At 41.4% G+C, this 17,581-nt stretch overlaps 1 protein-coding gene and 1 long non-coding RNA gene across 9 annotated transcripts in view; one reads left to right on the forward strand and one right to left on the reverse strand.

Annotated features, from left to right (window-relative positions):
• Positions 1 to 17,581, reverse strand: part of LOC138754401 (paired box protein Pax-7) — a 214,171-nt gene that overhangs the window by 41,162 nt on the left and 155,428 nt on the right. For 7 of the 8 annotated variants that reach the window (XM_069918635.1, XM_069918634.1, XM_069918631.1 and 4 more), the window contains 2 exons: positions 1,466 to 1,631; positions 347 to 546 (listed from right to left, as the gene is read on the reverse strand). In XM_069918635.1, coding sequence (XP_069774736.1) covers positions 347 to 546; positions 1,466 to 1,631 — 366 coding nt within the window. The remainder of the gene's footprint in view (positions 1 to 346; positions 547 to 1,465; positions 1,632 to 17,581) is intronic. The other variant, XM_069918629.1, reaches the window with a different exon arrangement.
• Positions 8,765 to 10,829, forward strand: LOC138752488 (uncharacterized). The gene is made up of 2 exons (XR_011350688.1): positions 8,765 to 9,135; positions 10,403 to 10,829. It is a non-coding gene; the product is annotated as an uncharacterized lncRNA (long non-coding RNA).

A 17,581-nucleotide genomic window follows, 5' to 3' on the forward strand; every position in this document is an offset into this window, starting at 1 on the left:
GTTCATTTTTCCTTCTCTAACATCCATTCCTATAAACCAAGAGAGTTGCTGCCAATTATCACCTTCTGGTTTATCTTTACCCTGGGAAAAGGACCACAGGCTTTAATCTGATGGATTCTAATCACACTATTGCATTTTCAAAGTAATCATTTGAACACCTGAATGCTTCTGGATGATGAATGTTGGGAGTGAAAATTGGTTCTACTGCCTATGCCAGTAGGATGGAGGGTCCATTTATGTAGATTTGGGCTGATCCCTTATCACAGGCTGGTGTGAGTGTTGGGGAGTGCGGGGATGTGTGAGAGTGGGGAGAGGAGTTTGAGAATGCAGTTTTGTGAAAGCTAACCTGTGGAGAGAGTCCATTGCTGACCTGGTTCATAGAGTTGTTGGGTCCCGTTGGGTTCATGAAGCTGTCAGGGTAGCTGGAGAAGCCATGCCGATTGGATGCTAAGCCATAGGAGGCACTCTCTGCTGCAGCTGCCAGGCCGCTCTGATGCATGGATGAGGGTGGCAGAGGTTGTGGCCTGTGGACGGTGCTCCCTCCATCTGAGACCAACCACACACCATAACCCATTAGTCACACAATGAGGCTCTGACATCATATATACAATACATTTCTCCCACCCCTCTCTCTCTCTCTTTTCTTCATCTACTGTATTTCCTCTACTCTTCCATCCCTTAACCTCTTGTCCATTCCTTTCAAGTCCTCTCCCTTCACTTTCCACACCCATGGCCTCCTCCCCTCTTTTTCCCTACCTTTCTCCTCTTCCCCTTTTCTACTTTCCTCATTCCCATCCCAAGTCTCCCCCACAAACTTCCAGTTCTCTTCATTCACCCTCAACTGCTTCTGATCTGTGGACTCAGTTCCACAGATATTGGAAACTCTTCAAATGACACCTATTAGCTTTTTGTAGATACAGAGGGACTGTGTCTGACTCCATCACCCACTACCAACAGAGTTCTGGAGACTGGAATCCATGGAAGGACCCTTTCTTCCACCTTGCTGCTCTAAGGCTCACTGAGGGGCCCTCCAAGTGTTTAGTAATGGAGCCTGGATTTCCTGATTCAGATGACTAGGCAGATTTTCTTCATGCTTAGTTTCAAGAGTTTGCCTGGATCCCCCTTTAAAAATGACAAAATTATCTCCATGCTTCATCTTTCCAATAAATTCAATATGGCAAATTAGACCATTTCTGTATCAGTCACTAATTCCACTCCAAGCATTAGCCTCAAATGATCAATGATGTCAACTCCAGCTCCCTTCACCAATTTAATGACTGTTCTACCAAACAGGAAATTTTATCAGAAGCTGAAAAGGCTCAAAGCAAATTTTGGCTTACCCTGAACCACTCTCCTCCATCTGATCTGTCCAAATAATTATGAACAGGCAGCCAATTAGCTCCAAGCTCATCCCAAGCATTTGCTATGATATTGCTTGACTTGCTGGTCTTTACAGGATTCTTACCTTGAGAGAGAGTGGTTGATGGGTATGATGACTCAGGCAACTGGTATGGGGGTAAGGTTGGCATTCCAGTGGGTGCAAAGCCTCCTGGCAACAGATGATTGAAAGCTGCCAGCTGATTGGCTCCAGCCTGCTTACGCCATCGAGCACGGCGATTACTGAACCATACCTGAAAATTAGAGAAAACTATTACTTGAGTGCAGTGTGATGATTCATTGGGGACCAGTGTCTATACCAGGGGTGGCCAACCTTTTAATTTCTAATTTTTAATTTTGACACACAGCACAGTAGCAGGCCATTTCTGCACAGGAGTACGTACTGGGGGCATGGGTCAATTGGGCAGTACGGACCTATGGGCTGAAATGGCCTGTTACTGTGCTGTATGTCTAAATTAAATTTTGAAAATTAAAAGGTTGGCCAGCCCTGTTCTATACCCTTTAGTTTCCTCACTTTAAATCTCTCAAAGGAACTATTTATCAAGTGTGTGGGTCCTTCCTTTCTTTGAATCTACCTTCAAACTATAGCCACAATCACACACAAGGCAACAGCAATTTTCCACTCTTTTCCTTCCTTTCCACTCCACATTTCTGGATTTTCCTCCATTAGCTGAAGGTGCAGAATCAGTTCTGGATCATCCTCTGGCATTCACTGTCCATTTTTTCACCTGTGAGTTAATTAATGGTGGGCTCTTCCATCATAGAAGGAGCAATAGTGAACATCTCAACTGGGGTGAATGTAATGAATGAAGATTTGCTAAACTAAGTTAGTTTGCTGAGGGGCCTGAAATTCTTCCTCAGATGTACACACTACAACCCACACAGAGGTTCCTCACCTTCTGGTCAACTTGATTTCTTTGTCTTCACTGCATGTGACACTAATATATAGACATTTTTTACTCTATGTCTGCAAAAGGACTTGGACACATAAAGGATGAAGTTAAGACTTTCTTTTAAAATGGTGGAAAACTATGAAATATTGATGTTTAAAGGGATTTGTGTGTCTGCACATAAATTCCAGTATCATGCAGGTATTGCAAGAAATTAGGAATATTGGGCTTTTCTGCAAGTAGCTTGTGTACACAGTTTGATGGGACCACACCTGGAGAACTAAATACATCAAGGAAAGGACAAGCCTGTCAGTTGAGGTTCAGCAGATTGACTCGGGTGAGGGTTTTTTTCTGAGGAGAGATTGAGTAGATTAGAGCCCAACGGTCCACAGTGTAAGAATGAGAGGTAATCTGAATTAAACCTGAGATCTGAAAGGTTTTGACAAATATAACAGATGAGAGGCTGTTTGCTATGGCTGGAGAATCAGTCCTAGGTGCTGGGAGATGAATTAGCCTTTAGATGAGAACACACACACACACACACACACCCCCCCCCACACACACACACACACACACACACCCCACACACACACACACACACACACACACACACACACACACACACACACACACACACACATACACACACACACACACACACACACACACACACACACACACACACACCAGAAATAGTACCTACCAAAAAGACATTCAGCTCCTAGTGCCTGCCTCATCATTCAGAGAGACCACAATTTCTGCACCAATGCCATTTTCTGGATATTTAAAAAAACTATCTTTATCTTTAATATATATAGCTGGAGGCTGAGCCTCCATGGTGAGGATTTTGAGGACTAGACTCTTGAAAACTTCTACAGGTGTACTGTGGAGAGCATTCTGCCTAGTTGCATCACTGCCTAGAATGGAGTTGCCAACATTCAGGAGAAGAAAAAAATTTGAGAGGGTTGTTAACTTGGCCTGCAACATCATGGGCACCAGTCTTCACTCCATGGAGGATATCTACAAGTGGAAGTGTCTTAAGAAAGCACCCTCTATCCTCAAGGACCCCCACCACCCAGGCCATGCCCTCTTCACTCTGCTACCATTGGGAAAAAGGTACAGGAGCCTCAAGGCAAACACTCAGCAGCACAAGGACAGCTTCTTCCCCTCTGCCATCACATTCCTGAATGAACAACAAACCATAGACACTGCCTTACTTGGTCTTTTCTTTTTATTGCATTATTTTTATTTATTTTGTAATGTAGTTTATGGAAATGTTTGCACTGTAATGCTGCCGCAAAACAATGAATTTTGTGACATGTTGATGACAATAAATTCTGATTCTGATGGGTAGAATTCCACAGGTTAATCACTCACCAGCTGAAAAAGATTCTATTCATCTTCGTCATGAAAGGAACACTCCTTATTTTAAGATTTTCTTTAAACTCACGCTTTCCTCACACAATTAAATTCAAAGATCACTCAGTTCCTTCTGTACACTAATCTTTCACAACTAAAACACTCCAGCTTTCTATTCTTTTCTATCAAAGTGGATAACCTTATCAATTCCACATTATTTTGCAAATGCCATGTTCATTCATTTTACCCATTGCTGCCCCACTGAAGCCTCTCTGCATTCTCCTCAATGACACCCAGGTCTTCAGCAAATTTAGATAAATTTTACATGAGCCCCTCATCTAAATCATTGATATAGATTGTGAACAGGTGACTTCCCAGCACTAATCCATGTGGTATCTCACTAGTTGTCACCTCGAGAGCATAAACTGACCTGTTTATTCACCTTGCTTTTCTGGTCATTAAATAATCTTACAAGACCATAAGAGCGGAATTTTACAATCTGGCTGTCAAGTCAATCCTGCCATTCTATCATGGCTGATTTACTATCCTTTTCAACTCCATTTTCCCGCCTTCTCCCAGTAACCCTTGATTCTCTTCCTGATCAAGATTATATCCACCTCTGCCTTAAACAGCACCAATGACTTAGCGTTCACAAATGTACGGAGCCATGGATTGCACAAATTCACTACCCTCTGGGTAAAGAAATTCCTCCTCATCTCTATTCTAAAGGGATTTTTTTTGTGTTCTGAGGCTGTGTACTCTGGTCCTTGACTTCCCCTTCATAGGCAATATCCTCTCCTCATCAACTCTATCCAGGCCTTTCAATAGGTTTCAATGAGATTCCCCTCTCATTCTCCTAAACAGTATATTATTCCTAATAATGGGCACTCTAATTTTGTTTAATAATCTCTTGTACAACATCTTACACTAGGTTTGCTGAAAGTGTATCACTCACCCTTATCTGTTCTGATGGATACAACTCAAAAGAGCTAACAGATTTGTCAAGCATAATTTCTCTTGCTATCCTGTTGACACTTCCTTAATTATAGATTGCAGCAAGATTTGTATTAGAGATGAAAGGTTAACTGGCCCCTAATTCCTTGCATTCTCTCTTCCTACTTTCTTAAACAAGGAGATTGCATTTATTACTTTCCAATCTGTGGAACTTATTGATATTTTGAAAATGATAACCAGTGCACAACAGTTACCTTCTTCTAAACTCTCAATAGCAGGTCATAATTTTCTGGAGATTTATTGCTTTACAGGCCTAGTATCTTCTCTGATATTAATTTTGACCAATGTTAATTTCTTGTGCTCTTCACTTACTTAAAGTTCAAATTTATTATCAGAATAAATAGAGGACATCACATACAACCCTGAAATTCTACTTCTGCGGGCCAAGCAGAATTTCTATTTATCGGTAGTGAAAAAAAACTGTACAAGAAAACTCCAGACTTGTTTTCAATATTTCTTTGAATTTCTGAATATGCTTTCAAGAGGGACACAAAATATTTGTTTAATTTGCCTGTCATTTTTAAAAATTTTCCCTAATAAAAGTTCTTCAGTTTCAGTCTTCAGCGGAGCTACAGTAACTTAAACAAATCTTCTCCCTTTAAAATATCCACTGAAGGTTCTACAGTCTGTCTGAGTTATTTTGCTGGCCTACTCTTGTATTCTTCTTTCTCTTTCCTTTGCTGAATTCTGAAATTTTCTCAATCTTCAAGCTTTCTGCTACGTTCTGGCAACAATATAAGCCATTTCCTTTGATCTGACACAATATTTAACTTCTCTTGATAGCCATGGCTGGGCCACTTTTTTTTGCTTTAAAAGGAAAAATATTACTTGCAAACCATGTATTATTTTTATAAATATTAGTTATCATTTGTTCACTTCGAGGCTTATGGATTTTCGTAATTCTTTGAGACAGAGATGCTTGGACGTTATGGATATTTAAGGCTTAGAGAGGACTTTCGGATTTTAAAGGTTTGGTTGAGAAAATGGAAGGAAAGGATCAGCCATGAATGGTGGAGATGGCTCCAGAAACCACAACCCCATTCTGATTTTTATTTGTCATCTTATGTATCACAATGGATTCCAGCTCTTTCTGATCACTAAATAGTCAAACTGTAAATTTGGAATTACAAGGATACTGATCAGGAATAGGAATCCTGGATGATTCTTCCCACCCCTTGACCACATACACTGCAGCCCATTCTACCCCAGCACATTGAAAGAACAGGTTGCTGGGAGGAGAATTCAGATAGGGCATTGGTAAATGCAGAGTTGAAATTATCCATATACCAAAATGAATTTGTAAAGATTGCGTTGGTAGTAACAAGAAAATGTATAGCAGTGACGTGGAAATCAGACATCCTATCTAGGTTTGGAGTGATGGAATGCAGAAATGGATAGCAGCATTTCTCTTGAGAAGATTACTTATAATCTAAGAAATAAATACAAGTTATTTTTGAAAATTTAGAGTGCATATTTACAAAATGAGTGAATTAATTTGTAGATGTTTTCCCTAAACTTCAAGAACCTTGTTAACCTCCTTGGAAGAATTAAAAGACGTAAATAGTCAGAGACATGTAGTGAGGGGTGTCTTCTGGCATTCAGATTTCTTTACTTTTCTCTTATTTCTTTTCTTTCATGCTTTTTCTTATTTCTTTCTTTTTCTTGGGGATTTGTTAAGAGGGGGACGGGTTGGGGGGGGGTTTACATAATCATGTGTAATGGACTTGACACTAATATTTGATTATTGTATTTTATATTTGGCTATGATTACATGTATGGAAAAAAATTTAAAATAAACTGTTCAAAAAAAAATGCAGAGTCGAGGATATCTGTGGAACTCAGGCCCAAGCAGGCTTGACAGTGGGTGATTCCCCACACAGATACCTGCTCACAAGCACACACAAGTGAATCCTTCACACCATTAGTAAGAGGCGAAGTAATCCACAGGCTGCAAATTCAAATTTCACCAAATTAGGTTGAGAAAATGAATTTGGTTAATCTCGTATCTTATTCAATAGTTGTTAGAAAGTTGTTGGATTGTCACTAAGGACATAAAATAGTTAAGTAAAACACAATGCTAAAGAAACTCAGCAGATCAAACAGTGCACTTTATAGAGCAAAGATAAAGTTACATAACCAACTTTTCGGGCTTGAGCCCTTCATCAATGTAACATTGGTTATGTATCTTTTTCTTTGCTCTATTAAGTTCACTGTTTGACCCGCTGATTTTTTACAGCATTGCATTTTCACTTCAATCACAGTGTCTGCAAACTTTTGTGCTTTATTCAAAATACTGGGCTAGCAGCCAGGGTTCTGGGCCATTGATCCTGTGGGCATAAATGTGAATTCCTTTGCAGTAATTGAGAATTTAAATTCATATAATTAAATAAATGTGGAATTAAATTTCTCAATCACAGTATTTAAGAAACCACCAGATTTTCTCAAAACAAAACCTCTGTTCATTGATGTTCTTCAAGGAAGGAAATCTGTCATTCTTCCCCAGTTTGTACTGTATGGCTCTCTGGACTCATGATGGATCTCAGTTGCTTCAATACAGGGACAAAAGTTCCAGTGATGCCCATATCCTACTGATGAATTATATGGGTGATGAATTATCTCATGTCCTTTGGGATGGAAAATTTGCTGCCTCTAAATGGTTTGGCTCCACCCATGAATCTGCTTCCGTGGCAAACTTGGTGCAAATGGAGATGGACAATAATGCTGATTTTCCAGGGTGACTTCTATCCCCAGGACAAATACATCTATAAAAAAACCTCGACCTTTGAGGGTCAAAGGTAAAATAATGTCAAGTGCAGCACAAACAGATCTGTGTGCAGTCTGACTGAGTGTGTGAAAATATTGACAGTTAGGCTTCAGTATGGAATCGCCTTAGTTACTTACCGAGGGATGAATCACAGCATTTGGCTGCTATGGGAACTGAGTGGGAAATGGGCAAGGCTGCCTCCAAATGAAAATTGACAGGAACAGTTGTGAGTGTGAGTGGGAGTTGTGTGCCTTTCGCCTCCAGCTACACAGAGATCTTTTGTTTTACAAAAACAGGCTGAATCACAACTCCTTGGATGCCTGGTTGGGATTACAGTCGGAATCAAAGCCTGGCTTTGCAGCAAAGACTGACGCCTTTTCAAATTAATTTATGACATCCTTAGAAAGTTCAGAGCATAGGCCGCATTCATAACATGATTGGTCTCCAAAATATCCAGTTTGAAGTTAGCACAATTCGTCCAAACTGCTAACCAGAACACCTGGTGAATTTGTCTCTAATACCATCTGACCCAGATCAGTTGAAAAACATACCTACTAATTCCAGGATATAAGAAAACAGATCATAGTAAAGGGTGTTTGACTGGGTCAGGCACACAACTTCTCTGCAGCCATGGTGGCACAGTTAAGTCTGATCCCTGTATAGTGTTCCCTATCACCAATCTCTCTACATCCTCTAAATCAAGGGCTTGACCAATTCTCAATTTCCAGCACAGTTCTGGATGCTCTCCTGTACCACGGACTCACCCACAATCATTTTTGTAGCTCTTGTATACTTCGCACTAACATGGACTCACCCACAACCCCCTCCACCGCTCCCATGTGCTCCACCTGAATATGAAAATGACATCTCTCAGCTAATCTCTTTTTAACACAATTCCATCTCCAGCCACTTTGTATTCTGCTGAGAGAACTCGGACAAACTTTCTTGCACCTTCTACAGGTAAATGAAGTGAACTTCAGAAGCACTCAATTTATTTCCCATAACTTAAATTCGTTGTTTCTCCAAACAAAGATGAACAAGTACATAACTGGCAGTGACACTGGTAATTATTTGCTGTGGGTCAGAGAAACATTTCTGCAGATGGTGAATTACACATGATAAAACCTCTCTAAGACTGAGTTTGAGGCACTCCATCACCCATGCACCAATTCAATGGACAATGCCACTGGGCCTTCAGTAGGATCTGAACGAAAAAAATGATCCATGTGTTGAGAGTCATGTCCTCAGAAATGTGTCCTCAACTATTGTGATGAACTGCCTTTGTCCACCAGCGCTTATTTCTGTGTCATATTGCTGAGTCAAAAACTGGTTCAGACACTGTTGCTAGGATACAATTTGGCCCTTGAGCAGCAGTTTCAAAAACAGTGATAGGGACAGTTGCAGTGGTTCCTCAGAACACATTTGAATCATGGGTGTTGTTCAGAGGTTTAGTCTTTCAGTCCTGTAACTTTAATTTCAGATGTTTGTGGGGGTTGGGTGGGACTTTGGTCTCTACATCAAGTTTCACCAGAATTTCTTCCTCAGTTTGACTTTATGAGGGCAGTTAGTGTGGGGGTGTAACTTGGAGTAGGTGAGACTGTAACTTCGGTTAAGAGGGTTTGAATATGAAACAACAACGGTGAGCGACGCAGAGGGAAGGCCAGAGTCGTGTATGGAAGCTAACTGTGAGAAAACAAACAGGAGTCTGAAGTGAGTTATTTACTGCAGGTCAACATCAGACACTCCCATCTGCCCCCACGAGATAGATTTCACTACAACTCTCAACTAGACTGCTGAACCCTGACCCTTCCTGTCCACAAAAGCCAACCTCCCTTTTATGTTCTCTTTAACTTCTTCCCTCAGAAGGGAAAGTGCTTAGCAGGGAACTCAGGCTCAGAGTGAAATCCTGGGTGAACGCAGACAGTGCGTAACCCTGAAGTTACACTAGAGACAGCCAGGCCTACATGACAAGGCTTATCACTGTTTCTGTAACCAAAGTCTATATCAGATCATGACAGTTCACAGTCAGGAGGGGGATAGATCACAAAGTACCAAAAGAACAAACTCTGTGTGTGTGTGTGCGTGTGCGTGTGCGTGTGCGTGTGTGTGTGTGTGTATGTCTGTGTGTGTGTGTGTGTTGTGTTTGTGTGTGTTTGTATTGTGTGTGTGTGGTTGTGTGTGTGTTTGTGTGTGTTTGTATTATGTGTGTGTTGTGTGTGTTTGTATTGTGTGTGTGTGTTGTGTGTGTGGTTGTGTGTGTGTGTTTGTGTGTGTTTGTATGTGTGTGTGTGTGTGTGTGTGTGTGTGTGTGTGTGTGTGTGTGTGTGTGTGTGTGTGTGTGTGTGTGTGTGCATGTGCTGCAATTGGAGAGTAAAGTGTCATGGTTCCTGAGCATCTTGAGGTTTACAAATGCAAGACAGTTGAACATGAACTGAATTCAGGAACTAAGAGTCATGAATTAGTTCCTGAATCAGTGGGCTTTGTCCCTATCCAGATGTTGTTCCTCCTCTGAACCTTTCCCATTTGAGCTTCCCCAAAGACCCTGATCATTGCAGGTCTCGTGTTTCAACGAGATGACATCTCACATCAACCTCAGCACTATGTGATTCTTGAGATGTCACAGTCAGAATGCACTGTTGCAAGAGGAGACCCATAGTGTTGGGGGCTGGATGGTGGACCATGCTTCCAACACCAACCAATGTACTTACAAACCTAAGACGTCATCAGTGCATTGTTGAAGCTGATATCTGACATTTAATCAAGACCAGGCCTGCACTCAAGTGGACATAAAACAGCTTGTGTGACTATTCAAAATAAAATCAAGCTTATACTCAACCTTTAGTCAACGTTTTAAAAAAATTGCATTGCTTCTTGTGGGAGCTTGATGTACACAATCTGATTGGATGCTTCCTCCAACAATGAACTTCTCAGAGACCAAGGAAGTGATACTGAATTGAAAACCTTTTGTTTCCTTTAGGTTTGCAGAGCCTGCAGTCAAGTTTCCCTTCTCAGAGATTTGTCTCTCTGCATTGATTGGCAAAAGTTAATGCTAGATCTCCCAGGAGGGACTGTACAGTGATCTCTGACAATTATGCAAGGAGAAATGACCTCATATCTCTCGGTACATAAAAGTTTATTAATTGGCACAGCAGACTCAACGGGCAGAATGGCTAATTCTGCTCCTATGTGTTATGGTCCTATAGTCTTACATCAAAGTGAAATTGCTGAAACTACCTGAGATATCTGGGGTCAGATATGTTCCTGTCACTTGCCTCACTCTCCCAAACCTGACTCATGTTCAAGGATCAAATCCTCTATGACATTGAGCCAAGTCTTAGCCATTTGGTGGAAGAATCATCATGTGGATATGTGGTATGTTATTAAATTCCATCATTAACCAGCAACAGAGCCCAGTCTCCAGGCCAGGCCTGACCTCAGATTGTTGGCCTCAGTTGAGGAGGGCAGTGCTCCCAGAGGCTCAGAGTAGGGAACAGCCTGCACTCCTGCTGATGAACATTATCTGATAGGTGCAGACATCTCTGAAGGATTTCAAAGATGTCAAATCACTCAGCAGAGGACTCAGGTGAGGGGGGATTGAAGATTGGGGCCTTTTAAATTGTGGAGTGGGGTCAAGGTTTCTGGAGAGATGACTGAAGGAGGGGATCTGAGGAGGGGTAGTTTGCATGCAAAGTTTGGACACCCACCCTCCAGGGTTGTCTGAGTGGATGATCAGTGGTGAGAGGGGTTCAGCGCAAGATGAAACCTTCTAGAACATACCTAACCAGAGTTGGCAGCCAAGGAGAAGGGGAGGGATATGCAAGGAAAGAAAAATATTAGAGGAGAAAAAGGGAAGGGGAATAAAAGTAAGAAATTAAAGCAGAGGAAAGTCTGGATGAGTGTTGAACAGAATTGTGTCAGTCTGTGGAGTCTGGGATTGATTACACCAGGAGCTGAAGATAAGCATCAGCTCCTACAATTTGTCAGACAAGCTGGTAAGTGATCTCTTACACAAGGGAGAAGCCCCAGCTTAGCTACTTGCATTGGAGCCTGGCCATTTTATGAAGATGAATTATCCTCCAGGTGCTGAAGTGTAACAGAGTGCAGCAAAAAGCACAGGATCCCACACAGAGGGGAGCAGGATCTGTGCCCCAGCTCAAGCACCCCGCCCTTCACTGCCTCCTCCAACTCCAGAGGGCAATGACACAAAAATAACATGGAACAATACAGATTTGGAACAGGTCCTTTGGCCCACAATGCCAAATTAAATTAAATCTCTTCTGCCAACACATGATATTCATATATCTATCCAAAAGTCCTTTTAAAAACCTATCATATCCTTTTCCACCACTATCCTTGGCTGCCTGTTCCAGGTACCCCTCCCCCCCACCACCCTCTGTAAGAAAACGCCCCCATCTCCTTTCAACTTTTCCTCTATCACCTTCAAAACATTTTAAAGACTGTGTTACAGAGCTGCTAATGCTCTAGGGGGGAGGAAGAGGGGACTGTGGGGTGCCAGGAAGAAGGCTCCAGGCTAGTGGGATGGGGAATATGGACATGGAAAAAGATGGTGAGAAAGAAGGTTGACGATTGGTGGGGATTTGGGATGGAATGGAGAATGGGGAAGGGAGATGAGAACAGGCAATAGAAGAGGTGGATTTGAGGAGATTTGTGTGAGGATAAATGATAGGGTAAGAGGGCAGTGTGTTGGGGAGACAAAAGATGGATTGAGGGCAAGAGTTAGAAGAGGAGGAAAAGGAAAACTGGGTTAGAGGGAAGGTGTGGAGAGGAGAGGAGGAGAAGTTTACCAATAGGGATGGCAGCACTCCACCTTGGTTGTATTATTGGGACTGTAAAAAGAAATCTTTTGGGTGGATTCTTCCACTGGAAAACATAATGGGGGAGGAGTCACGTGATGGAGTAGTGGCCGGACGGTGAACTCCAGCCCTCTCCAGAAAAGTCGGGAAAAACAAAGGAAAACACAAAGGCACAGAAATAAAAGTTACAGAAAAGTGAGTATAAAGGTGGAAAGAAGATGGCGACAAAAAAAGAAAAATCGAAAGCAACGGTAAGAAGAGAGGAAGAGAAGACAAAGGAGGAAAAAGGTGAAGGTCTTACCTGTCCGAAGAGGCCCGCTGCGGAGAGAGAAACCCGCTCCCTCAGGTCGGTAAATAATGGACTACAAAAATGGCTCACAGAGCCGAGTAAAAGTGCGCAACCGCGCATGCGCGATGCGAATGAAAAAAAACACAACGATGGGAGGGGGGACCAGCTGGGGAGTCGATCTCCACAGCCGGCAACGACAGCTGCAGAACACCTGCAGCAAGAAGAGACCACAGAAGACAATAGAAACAAGAAAGAAGAGGAGGAAAGGGCAACAAAGAAACCACAGATGGTCAACCCAGAGGAAGAAGAAGAGGAAGAGGAAGAGTACGGTGAAATAGAAGAAGAAAAGAAAGGCAAGGTAAAGGATATACTTGCTCTTATTAAAGGATACATGGAGTCATTTAAAGAATGGCAAACACAGGAATTTAAGGATTTAAGAAAAAGAATAAACAACACAGAAGAGAAAATAAATAAAATGGAGATGACCTTAACAGAAATGGGAAAGAAAATGGACAAGATGGAAGAGCGGGCAGTAGCAGCAGAAATGGAGGTAGAAGACTTAAAAAAGAAATTGGAGAAATCTAATAAAAAAACTAAAGAGACACAAGAACTACTAGCTCAAAAAATAGATACAATGGAAAACCATAACAGAAGAAATAACATAAAGATAGTGGGCCTTAAGGAAGATGAAGAAGGCAAGAATATGAGGGAGTTTATAAAAGAGTGGATCCCTAAGACCCTAGGATGTCCAGAACTACAGCAAGAAATGGAAATAGAAAGGGCACATAGAGTATTGGCCTCTAAACCACAACCACAACAAAAACCAAGATCTATTGTAGTAAAATTCCTAAGATATACTACAAGAGAAAAGGTACTGGAGAAGACAATGGAAAAAGTAAGAGAGGGCAACAAACCACTGGAGTATAAAGGGCAAAAAATCTTCATTTATCCAGATATAAGTTTTGAACTCCTAAAGAAGAGAAAAGAGTTCAATACAGCAAAGGCGATTTTATGGAAGAAAGGGTATAAATTTATACTAAAGCATCCAGCGGTATTGAAAATATTTATTCCAGGACAACAAAACAGACTATTCTCGGATCCAGAAGAAGCACGAAAATTTGCAGAACAATTACCAAAATAGTCTGAGGGAGGAAGACGGGTAATGAGAGTTAAAATGATCACGATTGATATGTATGTGGGTAAAGACAAAAATAGACTGAGGGATGAAGACGGGTAATGAGAGTAAAAATGATCACGATTGATATGTATGCGGGTAAAGAGGTATAAGAGTGAAAAGAGACAATGAGCATACATGAATGTATCTGTACTTAGAGGAAAATATAGATAGTATAGACAAGAATTAATAAGGGAAGGTAATGGAATAGAGAGAATAAGGAGGGAATTAAAAGAGTGATCTTTGTGACATATGAAAAGTGAAATCTTTTCTGGGGGAGGCGGGGTGGGGGGAAATAGCGGTCACTGCAAAATCAGTTGACGCTTGCGAGTGGATTCGCAAATCCAAATGGAGAGGGGAGATGTGGTTGTCCGACAAGGGATAAAGGACAACTCAGGAGGTGAAGGGGAGATTGGGGATAAATAAGATAGAAATAGGAGAATAAGGAAAATGTTGGATGTTGTAGGAATGTTGTCTTATAAAGAGTTGAAAATAAGAAAACAGAAATGGAAAAGGAGGAAAGGTAATGATGGAAAAACGGAAAGAGAAGATAAACAAAATATAAAAGGGCTACGCTGAACTATATGTCTTTAAATATTAATGGAATACATAACCAAATTAAAAGGAAGAAACTACCAAATTTAAATGAATAAATGTATTCCATTAGAAAAAATAACATATAGGTTAAGAAATAATATTGAAATATTCGAACAAGTATAGGAGCATTACATTAAATACAATAGCGAAAACCTACCGGGGACAAACATTACCTAAGTTGATGGAAGGAGAAGGAAAGAAAAGAATGGACTCAGTAGAATTTCTGGTGTAATTTTGTTGAATGACAACATTGTCTGACTGGCTTAATGCAACCTAGATTGTATACCTAAAATGGATGAGAGGGGGGGGGTGGGGGGTGGTTTGGGAGGAAAGGGGGGGGAGAAAAAGTCACTGTATATGTGTGAATAAGAAATAGTGTATATCATGGCTAATGTGATTTATGGTGTGAAAAATAAAAAATTTAAAAAAAAAACATAATGGGCAGATCCTATGGATCTCTCACCGTTTGTGCACTCTCTGTAGGGCAGGCTCAGCCTCTTCACTGGGCATATCAGAGACCTAGCTTGGCGAAATTTTGATATAAGATGAATGACAGGGAGCACATTTACCAGCTCTCTTGCTTGAACCCAAAGGAAATATCAGTGGACAGATATGGAAGTTGTACTACAGATTTAATACTTCCCAGTTTATAAATCTCAGTATTGTATTGGGGAATATGGTGACAAGCAAGCTGATTGGCATCTTAAGATTTTCTAATGCATCTTGTTCGCTTGCCAAATTAATTGAAAATTGCTCTAGCTCTGAGACTTTTTATTTCTCTCCCATTCTATATGGAGAATATTAGAGAGAGAGCGAGAGAGAGAGAGAGAGAGAGAGAGAGAGAGAGAGATAAGTTGTTCTCACAAACTCTTGACTGTATTTGTCCCATGACTTGGGGAAATGTTTGTGTCACATGGATTCTGCTGTTTAAATAAATTTGTTTACTCATAAATGAAATTAAGGAGTATTGTGATATTCATCTGAACAACGATTTGGTGATGACAATTCCAGTTTTGCTAATAAATTTTCAACATCTCAGGAGCCAAAACTCACCCAGCTAATTGAGGCTGGAAGGTTGAACCAAGCAGGAAATATTTCCAGTAACAGTAATGTACACTGGCCAAAAAAAACCTGCTGTAGGTTGAAGAGTACATCTTGGGCAGAGTATCATGGAAAATCCTCTGGTCATCGCTGAAATGATGTTGAAAACTCGTTTGTAAATGAATGGAAAGGGCTAAAAGGAAGCTGCTGTGACAGTAGTTGCCTCGGGGGGGGGGGGTGAGGGGGTGGTGAGGGGGGTATCAGGTCTCTCGAACCCTGGACTTTTCAACACAGGTGACATTCCAAACAACTAAACTATGAAGAGAATTGTGAGTGATTCTGCTGTTCCTGACTGGCAGGAAAGGAGCAATGGAATGGTTAAACTGGCAGGAAAGAAGCAATGGAATGGTTAAACTGGGGTGGTGCCTTTTCCTGTCTTGTTCTCCATTTGAAATTGGCCTCATTAATAAATTCCAACCACAGATTTGTGAGGCAAATGGAAACTAACAGTATTTCTACCTGTTTCACACCATTGATCCATGACGACATATGATGTAAAAGGTTGAGTCAGTATTCGCTAAATAAGAGTGCATGATTCCATGCTCAACAGATCAGATCAAAAAATCTATCATCCATCAGATCTTCTCGCATGTAAATAATTAAAAGGACAGTAGGAAAGCCATCTCCATCCTCAAAGTTCTTGGGCCCAGAAAATGTACAAATAGTAAAGCTGAAGAGCTTACAACCATCTATTGCCATTAGGGATGGTGGATAATTCATCTCAACCTTTTCTTTGAGCGGCTCAGTTAGAATAGTGGTTAGTGCAATGCTGTTACAGCTTCAGCATTCGGGACTGGGGTTTAAAGCCCATGCTGTCTGTAAGGAGTTTGCATGTTATGCATGGGGGTTTTAACCGGGACCTCCCGGTTTCCTCCCACCGTTCAAAATGTACCGATGCTTGTAGGCCATTTGGGTGTAATTGAGTGCCACTTGCTCGTGAGCCGAAAGGCCCTTACCATGTTGTATGTCTGTATGCATGTTCTCATTGGATGTTCATCTTCACGGAAGATAGTCTTCAACCCATTAAAAAATATGGATTACTCAACCTTTGGTGTGGGAGGGGGGTGGGGAGAAGGATCTAAGAAAATCCCACTACATTGTTGAAGATTCATGCTCCAGACATAGATTGCTGCAACACTGCCATTTACCCATCAGTGTGGAAAATTCCCCAGGAGTGTCCAATCCACAAAGAGCAAGACAAATCCATTCCAGGGTAATTCCTATTTATCAGTCTGTTTTCCACCAGCAGCAATTGAAAGAGTCATCAATAGTGGCAATAATGCAAATGGCATGATCTCAGCATCTCTTGTCTGAACAGAACCACCAAATGGACAGATGTTTCAAAGAGCCAGCATGGGCATGATAGGCTGAATGGACTCTTTATTAGTAAATAGGATTCTATTCTTCTAAAAGGCTTCAAAATCGCTGAAGGAGAGTGTTATACTTATTTTGTTTCCAAATGAGCGAGGGCCGGAAAATCTAAAGCTTGCTTGTAGGAAAAAGAAATAAAGGTGACAGCTGTTGTCAGCACACATTCCAGAAAGATTTCTCACTGCCAGACTCTGCCTCTTCCCACCACTTTCAAGCACACCGATCCCTCAAACATTTTCTACATTTCAGTGTGGATCTCTCAGCCTCTCTGGGGCCTTCTGAAAAACTTCAAACATTAATCATTGAAATGCCTGCACGATGCCAAACTCTGTCCATGCCCTGCCCCCACAACTTAGGAGTCATGAGCTGAGAGGGTCTAATGGCAACTTGAGGAATTAAGACACAGTAGAAGTCCATCCAATGGAAACTCATCAAGTGCCAGCTGTGGCTGATGATTTTCTTCAGAAGCCAGAGATTGTGAAGAACTCATGATGGGTAAATCCAAGGGATAGCTTCGGGAATGGAACTGGGCTAAAGGATGCATGAAGGGAAGATATATTGGTGTGATACACTCTGCATTTTGAGTTTGGTTCTTTTGGACCCAAAGTCTTAGGAATGTATGCCATAGATGCTCAGTGCATAACTCTTCTTCCTCTGAGGCAGATTTTGTTGTTAAACCCCATCCAACATGTGCACAGTGCTCAGGGAGCACCACACTGTAGGAGGTGGTACCTCTCAGACAAGGTAAAAGATTGATGCCCTGTCTGCCCTGTCAGCTGGATATGAGAGATGGCACAATATTATCTTGAA

The sequence above is a fragment of the Narcine bancroftii genome, chromosome 2, assembly GCF_036971445.1.
Source record: "Narcine bancroftii isolate sNarBan1 chromosome 2, sNarBan1.hap1, whole genome shotgun sequence".
NCBI classification, from domain to species: Eukaryota; Metazoa; Chordata; class Chondrichthyes; order Torpediniformes; family Narcinidae; genus Narcine; species Narcine bancroftii.